The sequence below is a fragment of the Mustela erminea genome, chromosome 5 (genome assembly GCF_009829155.1).
Source record: "Mustela erminea isolate mMusErm1 chromosome 5, mMusErm1.Pri, whole genome shotgun sequence".
Classification (NCBI taxonomy): domain Eukaryota; kingdom Metazoa; phylum Chordata; class Mammalia; order Carnivora; family Mustelidae; genus Mustela; species Mustela erminea.
This window is the reverse complement of record NC_045618.1, coordinates 127,160,480-127,177,407: the sequence shown is the minus strand read 5'-3', so window position 1 is coordinate 127,177,407 and position 16,928 is coordinate 127,160,480. Positions and strand designations below refer to the sequence as shown.

At 38.5% G+C, this 16,928-nt stretch overlaps 1 protein-coding gene across 13 annotated transcripts in view; it reads right to left on the bottom strand.

Annotated features, from left to right (window-relative positions):
• Positions 1 to 16,928, bottom strand: part of CEP128 (centrosomal protein 128) — a 408,542-nt gene that overhangs the window by 59,879 nt on the left and 331,735 nt on the right. For 9 of the 13 annotated variants that reach the window (XR_004286107.1, XM_032344794.1, XM_032344793.1 and 6 more), the window contains 2 exons: positions 13,721 to 13,770; positions 1,321 to 1,410 (listed from right to left, as the gene is read on the bottom strand). Coding sequence is in view for 12 of the 13 variants with exons in the window: in XM_032344794.1 (XP_032200685.1) it covers positions 1,321 to 1,410; positions 13,721 to 13,770 (140 nt within the window). In the remaining variant the exon portion in view is untranslated. Of the gene's footprint in view, positions 1 to 1,319; positions 1,411 to 13,720; positions 13,771 to 16,928 lie in introns of all 13 variants that reach the window. The other 4 variants (XM_032344800.1, XM_032344799.1, XM_032344795.1 and 1 more) reach the window with 2 other exon arrangements.

The window sequence follows — 16,928 nt, the reverse complement described above, 5'->3', positions numbered from 1 at the left end:
ACAGGTACCTAGAGGATAAGACTACAAACAAATGAAGGGCAAAAGATAGAGAACATTCTTTCCCCCAGACTGCACAATTCCACAGAAAACCTGTTGGTAATAGGTAGTAAGAGTTCAGTGAATGACATCTGGACTGGGGAACAACTGAAAATTATTTGCAGATACATAAATGTTATGATGGTAGTTAGGGGCCACGCAAATGACAACCAATGTAATTGCAAAGACTGATGGTCCCCCAAAAGAGATGTAGGCACAGTAGCTGAAGAGTAGGGGCAGAAAGCCAGCGACCCAGAAGCCAACACACCGTATTTCTCCCCCAAGGATCTACATTTAAAAAAATAAAGTATATGTCTCCAGTGGTGAGGTAGTCATATATCAGCTGAATATGCTCTGAACTCATATGCAAATTACAGTGCAGTAGTGATTATGGCATAATTTATGAGGAGGTTTGTGTCATGAAGAACTTGTGGAAAACAATTGGGTATGTTTGTTTTGAGGGTGTGTATCTGAGTGTCACCAGACACAGCTGGCCTAATGAGACTCCCTGAGGCTGACATCTCCTCTGAATCCCTCAAGGACACACATCTTCCAGACTCCAGGTGGAGAGTGTTCACAGAGAAACCCACTGTCCCAACCTCCTTCTTCCTGAATACATGATTCGCAGCACTTGGTTGCTGACTTTCAGGCATATCACAAGCTAAGTCATTACATGGTATGAGCAAACAGTCCACTTTGGGAATTAAATTGCTTACCGTTGAGCAATTCCAATAACTCACATCTCGATTTACGTGCAGTTATTTTACTCAAGTGTTCTCAGGAATTAAAGGACAAGGAACAAGTCTGAGGGGCTCTCTCATCCTCATTGCCATATTCCTTCTGTGGGCTTCTGTAGAGTTACCTCCCACTGTTCTATACTAAAGAGATAGACTGTAGATAGGGGTATCCAGACATAAGCAGAAGGCCTTAAAATAATATATTTGGCTGACACAAGTTAGGTTTTCTTGCCTCCTCTTCAGTTCGAATAGATTAAAACTATTATTAATCTCCACTTCCCGACATACAAGCACAGGTTACGTAAGGGACAGATAGTTCAAGGATTTAAAACTAACCTCAGATTATTGGTACTTAGACCATCAATGGTACACTATTCTTAGTATCCAAGAAAAACAAGGAAAACCCCCCAACAACTTAGTTTCTACTTACACTGCTGAGATACATACCTGAAGGCTGACTTATCCTACACGTCCTAAAATAAAGTAGATGTGTTTTGACTATTCAGTTTCAAATATCCTAAATAGTCCTTCCTATGAAATACTTAACTGCTTTTTCTTCAAAGTGAGCTTCATTCTGAATTTTCATTGCAGTCTGACTAGCATCTTCCCAACGTGGAGTTTTAAACAGTTGCTTTGGCTGTTTAAGAGAGATGTGAGTAAAGAAAAGAGTTGGAAAGCTCTATTATCTTAAAATATTTGAAAGCACTATAAATAGCCAGAGCTATAAAAATAATACTAATAGGACTATCATAATTTCTACTTAATTTTTAATTTCTGCATTTAGCAAATGATATCACACTGTGCTCTTAAAATGTTTTCCCCAAATAATTCCTTACCCAACTTAAATACATAGATTTTAGGGAAATCATTATTTGAAATTTAAAGCATTTGATTCTTGAGGATTATAGAGCTAAAATTTTTCAGGATTATAGAACTAAAGTATCCTCAAACTTCTTATTTTCCAATACCCTTAGAAGAACCTAATCATAAATTCCAAAGTCTATGATATGAAGGAATAAATAAGGTGAGAGCTTGCTAATGGATGCACCTGGGCAGTTTTAGCCTGTCATGAAAGCTTCTTTTAACACTCACAACCCTACTTGTGGATAATGGAGCACTGATGTAATGTGCTTTTAGGAGTTCAGGAAGGTCTGATTAGTCAAAATTATGTTTCCTTCCATTTGCAAAATTATTAAAAATCCTACCAATAGAAATGTATTCTTTGCCTCCCCCCACTCTAGTTCATCTTTTCAAAGGCAAACAATCGTGGGATGGAAAACCATTGAACTAGTTCATTCTAAGGCAGGGGTCAGCAAAGTAGGACATGAAGCCATTCGAACCTGCCCCCTGTTTTTATAGGCTCATGAGCTAAAAATGGTTTTTACACTTTTATTTGGATAAAGAAAAATCAAAGTAAGAATAATATTTTATGACATGTGAAAATTACATGGAATTCAAATTTCAGTTTCCCTAAACAATTTTTATTGGAACACAGCTCACTCATTTCCTTACTTATTGTCTATGGCTGCTTTCATTCTGTAATGGCAGAGGTGAGTCGTTGGGAGACAGCATATAGCCTGTAAAATTGAAAATATTTAGACTCCTGGCCCTTTACAGAAAGCTTGGCAACCCTCTGTTCTAAAGTGTTGATGTCCTATAGGAATTACTTCCTGCCTCACAGCGGGAGGTCACCCTATAGCAAAACAACCCCTGTCAGATTGTGGAAGGAGAAGATAATGTGAAACACACTGACCAGGGGCAAGAAAAGATAATAGGAACAGGAAAATTTTTACTTAACTTTTAAACTTTAAAATAACATCAAAAAGCTGTATATGCATAAATACATATGTCCTGAATATAAATCATTCCTCAGACCATAAAAGTTTCTTCTTTTTGTCCTTTATTCCTTTTATCTATTATTTCTTTTTCTTTCCTTCCAATGTCTTTCCTCTCTCCCTCTCTTCCACTGACTTATTCATTTAATTAATTCATCCATTCATTCACATTTATTGAGGCAGACACTTTGCTGAGTGTTGTGTACACAGTTATCAACAAGAAGATAAGGTCTCTCTGCCTTTACGGACTTCACATGCCAAAGGAGAAGACAAAGAAGACTCAAAAACTGTGATGGGGGACTGAGGGCAGAGATTTACTTTAAACAGGTTGGTGAGGTTAAGTTCCCACAAAGAGGTGACATTTGAGCTGAAACTCAAAGGATGAAAATGAGCCATCACGGAAAGAGCTAAGGGAAAAGCATTAAGGAGAGAGGAAGTACCAAATGCAACAGTCCTGGGACAGGAAAAGGGTTTGCTTAATTTCAGGAGTAAAAGGAACAATGGTATGTGTGCTGTGCCTGTTAACAAAAACATCCTTTTAAAGTTCCAGTACCATAAACTCAACACTATTTATTAAAAGCTTATTATTTGCTGAAAATATGTTTTCATTTAATGCTCTCCCAAACTCTCAATAGGTGAATATCATTAATTTCATTCATTTTATAGTCCGAGAAATAAGACTCAAAGATAGTAAACGTATTGAATTCCACATTGTGATTGAGCTTAGACTATAACCCAGGTCCATGTGATTTAAAGGAGTCTATTCTCTTAAAATCAAAATCTACGTTAAAAAAATACAAACCATAAGTGACTCTTAATCTCACAAAACAAACTGAGGGTTGCTGTGGGGAGGAGGGAGGGAGAGGGCGGTGGGGTTATGGACATTGGGGAGGGTGTGTGCTATGGTGAGTGCTGTGAAGTGTGTAAACCTGGCGATTCACAGACCTGGACCCCTGGGGATAAAAATACATTATATGTTTATTTTAAAAATAAATAAATAAATAAATAAATTTTTTAAAAACCCCACAAACCCTATGTATGTATTTATATATTTATCTATATAGATGATACCTTTTTTATTACCACTAGGACTATATTTTGTGTGCGACAGAAGTTAGGGCTTACCCTGGAAAACCAATTCAGAGCCTCTTTCTCAAAATTACACATGCCAGAATAGCATTCCAAAACCTTATTTTTAACAGATGCCAGGTGACGGTGTAACAAAACACATACTATATCACAATAAAATTTCATGTTCTGATAAAAACCATTATTTGTACCCATTCTTATAGTTATTTACCATATAATCAAAGGGATTATATTTTTGCCATATGCCTTTCTTAAGTAAGCTGTGACTGCTTCTGACTTCTGAGTCTCACGTTTGGCCAGCTGAAGCACACAGAACCAATACCACCGGGAAAATCTCAAAGAAAAGGATAAAGAAAAGCAAAGATCTAAACTTAATTAGCTGTGATGCTATACAGCAAACTGGCACCTCTATTGTGCTGGTCTCCCAAGTCTTTCAGGTCTGGCTTTGCGAGTTAGATTCATTACTGAGCTCATAAATGGCCCCTCTCCCCCACACTCCTGTTTTACTGGTGACACATTTATTAGTTCTTTTCTAACAGTGAAACGAGAACTAGGGATTTCAATTACACCCAGAATGTAGTAAAGGCATGGAATCTCTTGTAAGTAATATTTTTCTATTCCATTTTAAGAGCAAATATAGAAGTACTGTTAATAGACATTAAATGTTATTTATTAGCATGCTAATAAGCCTGCGCACTTTTAAAAGTAAACATTAAACTTGTAACAAATTATATTTAGAAGACTAAGTAGAATGCAGATACTCTGGAAAGGGAATGCACTTCAGAATCAATTTTTAAAAACCCATATCATCACTGATTATGATAAAAAGACAAAGATATGAGGAGATGCTTATTACTCATTCCTTCAGCTCATTTTAGGTTTATCGCTTTTTGCACAATTTAAAATTTATGCAAACGTTTTCAATGTTGCCTTTAATTTTTGCCAGAATATTTTGAACCTGGTTTAAAACTGAAATTGAAGAAGTCCAAGGAGGGCTTTAATAACAAATTTCTTTGGTCTGTTTATTTAAAACATGATGAATAAGCAAAAAGAAAAGGTATAGAACGGAAAAAGGAAAATAAGCCCTTCTCCTTCCTAGAAGTATTTGAGATTACTGGATTGTTCATAATCTTGCACCAAAAATTAAAATCTTCCCCACATGCCAACAGCCAAGAACACACATGTACTCTCTCTCTCACAAACACACACACACATGCACACACACACCAGTTGCCATGTACATGAAAGCCTAGAGCCTATGGGTTTGTAATAGTTTTAAAGTTAATAGAAAAGCAGTGAGGACTTTCACTAATATTAATCCCCAGGATTGCCTGATTTATTTAGTACTTTCAACAAATCATTTAGCTTCTTATAGTCTTATAGTCTTTTTCTTGGGAAGATAAGGGGTGAGTTAGTATTTTACCACACTAAATACTGTGGAAGTTCTTTTCTCCATGACCTCTGGGACATTTAAGTACAAGAGTACAGAAGACAGGGAGATTCTAGTCTACGTACTAGCCCACCCAGCTGCTGGCTGAACCAGCTACGAATGTTTGAGTCCCTCCCTCCAAAACTCACAGGTTGAAATCCTAATCCCCAAAGTGACATCAGGATATGGGGCCTTCAGTAGGTGACTGGTCATGAGGGTAGATCTGTCGTGAATGGGATGGTGCCCTTAGAAATGATTCAAGAATGTCCCATCTGCTCTTCTCCTGGTATGACCCAGGAAGTGGGCCAGATACTAAAGGCAGGTACCAAATCTGCCTTGATCTTAAGACTTCTTGACCTCCAGAACTAGGAGAAATACATGTTTCTCGTTTAAGCTACTCAGTCAATGGTAGTTTTGTTACAGCAGCTCAAATGGAAGACACATGATTCTTTATCCAAAGTCTGAGGCCTATCCAGTGGTGTGACTGAGAAGAATAAGCAGATACACATAAAGGAGAGTGGTCTTGAAGTGATTATTTAAATTGAACCCAAAGGAAACTACCCCAAATTGTGAGGTGACAGTTGACTCTTGAAACGTGGCAAAAACTCCCAGACAAGCTCAACACTGCAAAACATCATAACATGCTTAGGCGGTTTCCATTTTTCCCGAGAAAACATAAGCTGTTCTTTCATCAGCGCCAGTGCTCATGGAGCCCAGAATTCAGACTCTGACAAAGGCACTAAGGGTTATTTTCTGGAAGTGTTGTTTTCACGAAGTCAACTCCAAAGGGTTTGTTATATGGAGACATATGAAATAAATTCCCCCCTTGTGGGAAAATTTACGAAATTTGTAACACACACTTGGCTCATTTAACTTTACCAAGTTTTTAGAAAACTTTGTCACAAAGTAAAAATTTGGGCACTTGAATTCAAAAATTACACTTTATATTTGTGTTTTAAAAATGTTTTCAAATGGTGTCTTTTTTTTTTTTTAAGAGGCTCTTGTAGACCCTTGACTCAAAGGAGACTCCTGAATCCTGAAGACTCATGCTTTGCATCTCTTTGGATAAACAGAACCAGACACATTTTCCTATTTCTCTTATTCTCCAAAGAAAATGATGTAGTCACTCAACGTCCATACAGTCGGACATAGACTACTTACTTCACTTTCAGGGACTCTTACTTTCCAGTTTTATTGCCATAAATTTGGAACTAAAATTAAGTTACCAATTTTAGGTAAAATAGAGTGATAAAATTTAATGGCCATTAAAATTTCAAGTGGAATCGATTTTACTGAGCTTGGTTCCCTGTTCTCCTGAGGCCTCTTGACATAGTAAATGGAAGTGTGCAAATCTAATTGGCTAAGACCCGGCTTGACCCTAATACAGACTGTTAACATTTTATCTCTGTGGAGACCTCATACCGAATTTAAGCTTGGTAAGCTTCTTTACTTTTTGAGAAAATAAGAGATTTTAATGCGCCATTAAGTCAGTTAGTCCTCAAAGTGGCAGTGTTGCCCAATCCTCCATCCCCCAAGACACACCCATGTTTTGCTTGGTTTATGTCATTGCTTATAACAGTTTTTTTTTTTATATCATATATCAGAAAAAGAAAGAGAGACAAAGTGATTTGCCTACATCCCTGCATCTTGGGAAGAATATGTACGTCCGTACGTTTGATTTCTAGAGCTATGGAAGTTGTATTTTAACTCTCATGGGTCACCATAAGGAGAAGCAGGATACTGCATTTTATCTTCTAGTTTAATAAACAATCAACCATAAGTTCTCAATTTATTCAAATTGGGATTTCTAAAAATGTACTTTAGTACCTCCCAAGCAAATCAGAATTTCTGGGGCAATTTAAGGATTACTTAAATGAATCTTTCAGTTCTTCTAGAGAACCAGTGCTAGCACACAGCATCCGACTTCCCCCTTACTTTCCTTTCTAAATTAACTCAGGGATTCTTCACAGTCCCATCTCTGCATCTATACCCATAATCTCTAAAATCCCCAAATCACTGGTGGTTTGAAAATACAGGCTCTGGGCACTGTACATTCAGAAGAAGAAGAAATGACTGACAGCAAAATTACAGAAATTATCCAGTTGGTCTGTCATTAGCTCAGCTTACCACATGGTTGTAGAGCCAGAGGACTGGTCATCTACGGGGACTACTGAGATGCTGATGCATGATCCTGCTAGCCTCAACCAGGGCAATTTTTTTACTCACATCAGCTTTTTGTCTTTGGTGTTCTTCTTGCTGAGTTTATTTCCAACAATGGATCTGTTAAGTCTACACTGGAAATCTTTTTCATAGTATAATACCCCTATATTAATATTTATTAGATTTCCACAAGAACTAAGAAATTTCTGTTATATTTTCCCCTCAAACACCATGCTGTCATAGTTTACTCCACAAGTAGCTGAAATGAAGTAAGTAATGGCTGAGGAAAAGATTATCTTCTCCTTCTGCTCATTTCAAATGCTTTTGCCTGAGCACTACTAAGATGACAAAAACAAAATCAAACACCTATCCCTCCTCTCCCAAAAAATTTCTAAAAAATAAATCAAGTCCTTCAAATGGAAGGTTCCAGGTTATTTTTAAAACTACCTTGGAGAGAAATTAAATATAATTATGGGTCATCTGAAAAACAGCATGTCAGTGATGCCACTTTAATATCCTTCAAGGGCATATGTAGCTTCTGGAATGTCTCAAAAAAAATGTACATTACTTAAAAAAAATCCATAAACCCAATGTTTTTAATTAAATGAAGAATTCAATTCATTTCTAATGAAAATACTGATACAAAAGACAGTGTCCAGAAATACTGGTGACATTTACAAATCCTACAACTAAAATGTTTCCTTTACCCTCTTAAATAATGAGATTGATGTTCAAATTCAATCAAATAGTCAATTTCATTATTGCCACAATGTAACTTTTTTCACTGTTTCATTATATTTAGTAGCTATCCAAAGGTGTAACACTTCCATTAGCATAATCTAACTAAAATCTGAATTTAAAATTATGGTTGCCCATGGAAAGAGCAAGGAGGGTCAGACAGAGGGAGAGGATGATTCTGGGAGGGCACAGGGACATTTACCACTTTGTCCCAGTATGCGGTGCCATGACTGGTATGCAGGAGATGCAAACACATAGTGTGTGGAATTAATATTTATGGAAGACCTGCCAGGCACCAAGGTTTGTTTATGCATTTCTTATCCCAATTAATCCTCTTAATAGTCCTATGAAGTATTATTACTGTCTCCAACTTACAGATACGGATGTTGCTTTAAGATGACCTGAATATGGGGGCTCCTGGGTGGCTCAGTGGGTTAAATCTCTGCCTTTAGCTCAGGTCATGATCTCAGGGTCCTGGGATCGAGCCCCGAATCTGGTGCTCTGCTCAGCAGGGAGCCTGCTTCCCCCTTTCTCTCTGCCTGCCTTTCTGCCTACCTGTGATTTCTGTCTTTCAAATAAATAAAATCTTAAAAAAAATAAAGGACCTGAATATGACTTAGTAAAAGAGGAAAGTGAATAGGAAAATCATGTTCATAACCATCTATTTTTGTCTTATTTGAAATAAAATGAAGTGAGATGACTGTAAGTCAACAAAGCGGGGAGGGGCATAAGTGTTTTCCAGATAGTCTGCTTAGTGACTGTCGTAGGTAGTGATTTGCAGCTTTTTGTGACTAGGCATGATACTCTTGTGGTGTGATTTGCATTCTGGGGTTTGCAAAGCAAGAAACTGATAGAAGGTGAACCAGATAGGTTGGTACTTTAAAAAATGAAAACAAAAAGCAATAGTAGCACCTACTATTAACAGTCATCACAAGAAAGATGGCAGCCACTGACTGTCATCAGTCAGTGAGGAAATGGATTATCTTTTGTGTCTATTTAAAATGTTTCAGCTGATCTCAGAGCAGCTTAATAGAGAAGGGATTTGTTTGTTTCAATGTACCTCAAACCCTTATACAAACAGGACTCTGGTGTGGTCCCACACATTTAGAGTCAAAGACAATAAATACTCTGTTTTTAAGAACAGTGCACAATGTAGCTGCAAATGAATGTCTTACACACACACACACAGACACACACACAGAAAATATTAACCTCCAGTGAAGAATTTTGGTAATTACCAATTGTATTATAGAAATCACTGTCAAATATGTTTCTCTCCACTGTTTGTGATTCCTTTTATGATTAAAAACATTCTCCTCGCTGCTGCCTGCCTCCCTCATCATTATATCCTCTTCCTTTGCCACTGATTACTACAACCTGTGCCAAATTACTCACTTATTGACCTTTTGGTTCAATACTACCTTTAAAGAAGGAGGGGGAATAGAGCAGGATAGAGTAAAGGAGGGAGCGTGAAAGCGGGTGTGTGCGCATGTGCATACACAGGAATGCTAGAGCCCAGGAGCCCTCTTCTCCCAATGTTTTTAACAGAAAATGACCTGTAGGACAAGGATGGTTTTGTTTTTTAATGGGCAGACCTTCTGAAGACCAGAAACAGGTGCTAAATCAGAGTCCGGTAGGTAGTATTCATTTGTTCATTTGATCAGCAAAAATATACTGAGTCCCTAACTATGGGAAGGCACTGTGCTAACTAGTAGGTATTTGGGAATATGAAAGACAAGAGTGACTGCATATATGATTGGAAATTGCCACTTACTGTATGGTAAATTTTAATTTTAAAACTTAAGCCCCTTAGCTAGGGGGATTCAAGGATTTATTTACTCAGTTTTATTGTTTTTCCTTTGAAATATGCTTTGCTACACTTTAGTATGCCCTCCTGAAGTTTTTTTCTTTATGTCTTAGACTGCTTTGCAAGATAGTCATCCTTAGCTTAAAACTTAAATGTGAGTGTTCCCTATGGTTCTGGCCTGTTTTCTTCTCTTTATTTTACATATTTCCCCTGGGGCATCCTCACTGCTCCTATGACTTTTTTTTTTTTCCCCCAAGGTAACTATACACCCAACGTGTACCCAACGTGAGTTGGATGTAAGTTATACGTCCAACTCACGACCTCAGGATCAAAAGTTGCACTCTCTCTCCATCTACCGAGTCAGCCAGGCATCTCACTCCTATGATTTTTAGTATCACCTATAAGATATGGAGACTAATCAGCTGACAACAAAATCTGCATGTCCAACTCGCACACCTTCTGAGCTCCAGACTCATGTGGGAACGCTCTCCTGACACTGCCAGGTGGATGTTTCAAGGACCCAAACTGAAAATATTAAAAGTTGAACTAATCAGCTTCCTTTTCTCTCACTGACTAGCACAACCATCCATGAAGCGGCCCCGTCAAGAAATCCAGGAGTCATTCTTAGCCCCTTCCATTTTACTTCCTAACAACCAATCTCAAGGTCTCGTGGAATTTTAGATCTTAAAATACATTAAGAAACTACCCACTCCTCTTCGTGCTCTCTCTACCACCCAATCCAGGTCACCATCATCTCTTGTCGAAACTCCCACAAACATCTGCTTAAATGGTCTCTCTGGTTTTAATCTTACCTTCCCCCAGTTATTTTGGACTTTATAGCCAGTTAGTTACCCACTTAAAAAAAAATGAAGATTTGAGGCAGCTGGGTGGCTCAGTCAGTTAAACTTCTGTGTCAGGCTCCCTGCTCAGTGGGGAGTCCGCTACTCCCTCTACCCCTCCCCACCGCCCTCTCTCCAATAAATAAATAAAACCTTTTTTAAAAAATGAAGATGTGATCATATTGTTCTCTTGCTTCAAATTCTTAATTCTTCAAACTCTTGCTTCAAACTCTTAACTGGTTTCCCACATACTAAGAGTAAGGGTCTTCCTATCTCCTTCACACTGCCTACAACTTATTTTTACTCCAAACTTGCCAGGGTTAACTCCGAGTTATCATTTCAATATTGGCTTCCTTTGGGAAATCTCGGTTTGTCATTCTACTCCATCTTACCCAACCCACCACCTTCAACCTCCTACACTTCCACCCAACTTATCTTATATGTCCACCAAATAAAGGCAGGTGTTCTTATTATATGTTCCCACAGTGACTTGCACATCCCCTCTATTATCTAATCCCCTCTAATAATATTTATTATTATATAACAGATACCTTCCCAGGGCAGGAAGGCATCAGTAGAAACAGCTTGCCTTTGTATCCCTAGCACTCAGTATAGTTAGTGCCTTGCCCAGAAATGGTGCTCAACAAGTATTTGTTCAATGAGTATATGAAACATCTTTTATTTGAAGAAAGCTGGAAAGGGTATAGAGATAAACACCCCTGATCCTCAAGGAAGATGACATTAAATACAGAATGTCTGTTATACATAATTATATGATGATAATGAGTAAATAAAACTGACTCCAATTTGGATACATGGGGATTTGTTAACATTGTAAATTGGAATTAAATATTTAGCTCTCCCTCCTAGGATAATCTAATCCACACTAAACACTTCTGGAAGACAGTTTTATGATTTTATATTAAGATGAGAAAATAGGCACAGCAAAGTTAATTGAGGTACTCAAAGTTGCCCAGAAGCAGAGCCAGTATTAAAATTCAAAGTCATCAATTTCCAATCTTTTGCTATCATTTTTTTAAACTGTTTTGTCTTTCACTCCTTGAAGTTCTACTGTGTGATTGTAGGACTTCAACCAAATACCTCTTTTTTTTTTTTTTTTTGGTTAAGATTTTATTTATTTGACAGAGGGAAAGAGAGACAGCACAAGCAGGGGGAGCAGCAGGCAGAGGGAGAGGGAGAAGCAGTCCCCCCGCTGAGCAGGGAGCCTGATGCGGGGCTTGATGCCAGGACCCCGAGATCATGACCTGAGCTGAAGGCTAATGCCTAATGACTAAGCCACCCAGGAGCCCCTCAACTTAAATACTTTGATAGTCTTCTCAAAACTATCACCTGCGATATTTATAATATGAATACAGAAATTCAGGAATATAGGTCTTTTCAATGAATTTTTCTCTAGTGTTAAAATGAAAGGTTTTCTGTGTTGTGTCTCTGCACTCTTGTGTACTCTCAGAGGTGTCAGTTTCTTTGTTCTTAATAGACTATTAGGCACTAATTGTCACTACAAAGTGCCAGCATTGAACTTTCCTGCTGTTGGACATCATACTGGATACTCTACATCTATCAGTGCCCACAGTTAGTTGGCTGGTGCATTCTATTGCACTCACTGGACATTTTGGTAGGAAATGCTGCCAGTTCTTAATAAATATTTGAGAAGCAAGAGTGGCTATTAAATTTAACAGGATTACTGGTTCCAACATTTGTATTGTGAGAGAAGTAAACTCAGAAAGGTTGATGCTGTCATTTCAAAAGGCCATATATGTACTATCTACTCAATAAATTTGTTTACATGTGTTATTCTGGAAAATATAATGCATAATCAAAATGCTTCTGAAAGACTTTATTACCTTTTCAATATATACATTTGGTATACATGGAAGCTTTGCTTTTACTGATTCTGATATTAATTTCTCAGACATAGACACAGTGACTTGCACTTGAGATTTTTCCTAGCCCCAGAGAGGACCAACGAGGGCTGTTTCTTTTTAACCTGACTATAGCTCAAGCTATTAAATAAATCCAATCTGTACAGAACTGTGGCCAAGACATGCCACTTTTATTAGGGATATGGAACTATCTTCTTCTTCATTTTTAGATCAATAATAGAATTTTCTTTTAACAAATACACCATTAAATAGAAGAATCCCCAATTATAGAACATTTCTCTCATTCTTTGGGCTTCGCTTGACCCGTCCTTCATTTGCCAGAAGCAAAACCCTCTACCTCTAAAGCATTCAAGCCAGCTCATTTTATCACTCTCCAGTCCTGCCTTGCAGCTTCCACGCCCAGGAAGAACTCTAAATGTCCAAAGTATTTACTGTTCTTAATCCCCAGCCTGACGTTAAGTGAATTGGTTCTGTCATGTGAGTATAACTGATTATGTTTCCCCTAATAAAGACAGACACTTGAGTTACCCATCTGCAAGTGAGCCCAATGTAAAAGGAAGAGAGAACCACCACTGTCAGATGCCAAGTTAACATCACTTGCTCATACCATGGAACTGTCAATTAAAATTCTAGAGTAATCTTTCAAACACAATTTTCTAGTCCAAGAACTATGTGTAAATCCACAGTGAATTAAGAGGCATACAAGGTAAAGTCTTAAGCTCCATGTAGGTGTTAATATTCTTGGTTGGTCATCGGTAGATGACATTCACGGAGCCAGAATTCTCTTGACTTTCACTTGAAATGCAGATTCCATGAATTCATCCTCATACATCAGCCCTGTTTTGAGGGGAAATGACTTTGCAAAGATGTTGCTTTCATTTCTTAACGCTGCGGTTCCTATTAAGCTATACCATGGAATAAAGGTTCCTTTCAAGAGTAGCAGGGGGGCTGACTTGGCCTCCTGCTTTAGGAGATTATAAATATTCTCACACACTTCTAAAAGGAAGCAAATTTTAACTTGGGCTTTAACATTCTGACATGTTTTTCACTCTATTTGTCAGTGGTTTGAATGTGGTAACAATAAAGGCTAACAGGGTAAAAACAAATGCTTTTATCCCAAGGATAAAATTCTGTTGGAGAATTTACCTGCAGAGATTCCATTTCTTCATCTTTTCTGTGGGTCTCCTCCAGGAGATCTATAAGAAGAAAGCAAAATGCCCATCAAGATAACATTGCCTCTTAGTATCAAACTCAATTTAGTCAGGAGCGTGTAAAAACTGTTGCCTGGAAAGAGAATTTAATGTTTAAGTGTGAAAAGGAATGTCAAAGAAATGCCCTCTGATCCTAACAGAGGAGATGGGACAGAGATCTGGACTCTGCCAATCCTGAGCTAGCTGAGAAGCCCTGGGAGGTCTGGACTCTGGTGGAGGTACCAGAGAAGAAGGCCAACTAATTTACAAATCCAAAATCATATCAATATTTTAGGAATTTGGCCCACTGTTTATATAACTCTGAAGTAACACAAAATTTTCTTAAAAAAAAAAAAACTTCCTTTTCTCTCTTTTTTTTTTTTTTTTTTTTTTAAAGATTTTATTTATTAATTTGACAGAGAGAAATCACAAGTAGACGGAGAGGCAGCCAGAGAGAGAGAGAGAGGGAAGCAGGCTCTCTGCTGAGCAGAGAGCCCGATGCGGGACTCGATCCCAGGGCTCTGAGATCATGACCTGAGCCGAAGGCAGCGGCTTAACCCACTGAGCCACCCAGGCGCCCCTTTCCTTTTCTCTTTAATGAAAAATTAGAAACAAACCATTTGCTCTTAAAATAAGCTCCCAAGCCAAACTCCGCCTCCAGAGTCCATTTTTATAACCAGATTAAAACATCCCGGAATAATGGGTGTTATTAATGGAAGTAGAACACCACCTTCACTGTAAAGGCATATTAATTATCATTTCACGCTGAGAAGGTGGGAAGCACTAAAGCTACATCTGACCAAGAGCTTAGCATCATCTCAGGGAAATTAGCAGCTAGAAGCGAAGGTAGTCAACTGAAGAGAGTTCTGTCTATATGCATGCATATAGCCATGGTATCTTGGTGCCCTACATTAATTTACAAACTTGCTATAAAGGAAAATATATTTGGCAAGCACAATTTTCTGCCTGCAGCTATACCACCCTGTGCTATGATCTTATTAGATCTCACAAACCTAAAGAGGGATGGGCTGAGTCAGAAGTTGGATGAAAACAGGCAAGAAACACCTACAGCAGTGCACATTAATATGAGCATTTGCCTTGCTCTGTGATTGATGGAGCTCACCAAGAGGCTGTGCTGCATAAAAGAAAAATATAACTTACAGAAATTCAATATATATCTCAGAAAGGCAAATGCAAATGCTTTTAGCAAGTGCTATACTACATACAGCAGGAAGCAATACTACGTGAGTAGCCAAGGCATGCGGCTATAGGTCATAAGTGAACAGGCAATATGCTGGAACTTAGGAGAGCTGGCAGATGGTAGGACTGATGGCGAGTCTGCATGGCTCACTCAGCTACAGAAGGGTCACATAAAATCCCATCAAAACACGATATACTGGGATTCAGGAGAACAGGTGATTTTTGCTCCATATCCCACAGAAGGGTGGACTTTGGCTCCCTCCCCTAATGAGGGTTATGTCTATAAAGTTGAGAGGAGAAAGTCAAAGCATTAGGCTGCATTTTAGAAGGGGTCTTTGGTTGGCATAGCAGATTCTTTAGCTACACAGAAACCAACTTGGGGGTGGCAGATTGTTTCAGTGCCTTCAAAAATTCCTCACCCTGAATCCTTACTCATATGCATTGTGACACTGCAGCTGCCGCCTTGAGGAGGTCACACTCATCTACTTTCTACATGTCACCTCTGGCCCAGCCTCCTGACTTGACTGGCTAAACAGACTACAGCAGAATCTGTGCCCAACTGCACTGAGAGTTCAACAGGCCTTGTGCATTTCACTTCCCCACTTGGAACTCTCTCACCACCAAAGAACAAGGCCAGGACAACCTGTTGGATGACAAGGGCCCGGGACTCTTCCCACCTATGACACCCTGCAGTTTGTCTTAACTGGCAGCTAGCCAACGCCCAGAAGCACAGCTGTTAACTGGCTTGAAGATGATTATGGATGACTCAGAAGGGGAGCTCAAGAGATACCAAACTGCCCAGTGAGCCCAGGGCCAATCCCAACTCACAGAATCAGGACCTGTATACATGGAATTGGGGATGCTTTGGTACCCAGCACTTGCTAACTTACAGCAACCATTTGTTAACTGTACATGAAGCATTCAGAATTTATTAGAGGGACGTAAGAGTAACTAACAGATGCATGGGAAAAGAGGAGCCAGTTGTTACTAGAGTAACAACTGATCTGGGACGGTAGGAATGTAAGTATCATGAACTAATAGGCATTTTATCCTGGTTGCCTCTAGCCTTTGTGTCACTCCACTCTGGGTGAAATTCCAGAAAGAGAAATGCTCATGAGCTTAGCTTAGATCTCTTGCCTACTGACTGGCTAGGGGAAAGGATGGAGCACTTCCACTGATAACCCCAAAAGGATTAGATGAAGAATAGAAAGGATAGCTTCTAAATGAAAGACCAGGGAACTGTTAAAAGAAGAAGGAATAGGCACCAGACAGGCTAAAAACAACAGTTTCAGTAAATTGTGTCTTTGGCACAACTCTCTTGAATAGTCACAAGATGTAAGATCACTACTGTGTCCCTATGTGAACATGGCCATTTTGATTCACTACTTCTGGATATTAGAAGGTTCTCTGAGCCAGGCCCCCTGTACTGAATTACATCATTTAATTGTACACTGGACTTGGAGTGATGGATAGTAGGGTCCACTAACCATCAAAGAAAACTGATCTTGTTCCTCCAAACTTCACTTGGTACATCAAATACCAAACACATTTGCTAAAACATAGCAGATAAATAATGGGTACTGCATCTCTTGTATAATCAAACTCAACTCACAGACTCAATAAGATTATAAATGTAAAGATATATAAAGGTAAAGACGTTCAGTTACCCTCAGAATTTCATAGAATTACTGCAATTTAAAAATTATGTTCTCAATTTCTCTAAATATATAGAGGTTATGCTGTTTTTCCAAAAAGACTAGTACCAATTGGAATGCTTAATTTTCAACAACTGAACAAAAAAACAAAAACAAAAACAAACTATAACTGGCATTTTAAATATAGAACTTCTAGACTTTTGGGAAGGATGGTAGAGTAGGAGAACTCTAAGCTCACCTCATCCCACGGTTACCACTAGATAAGGCCCACATCAGTGTAAATAACCCAGAAGATGATACAAAGACTGG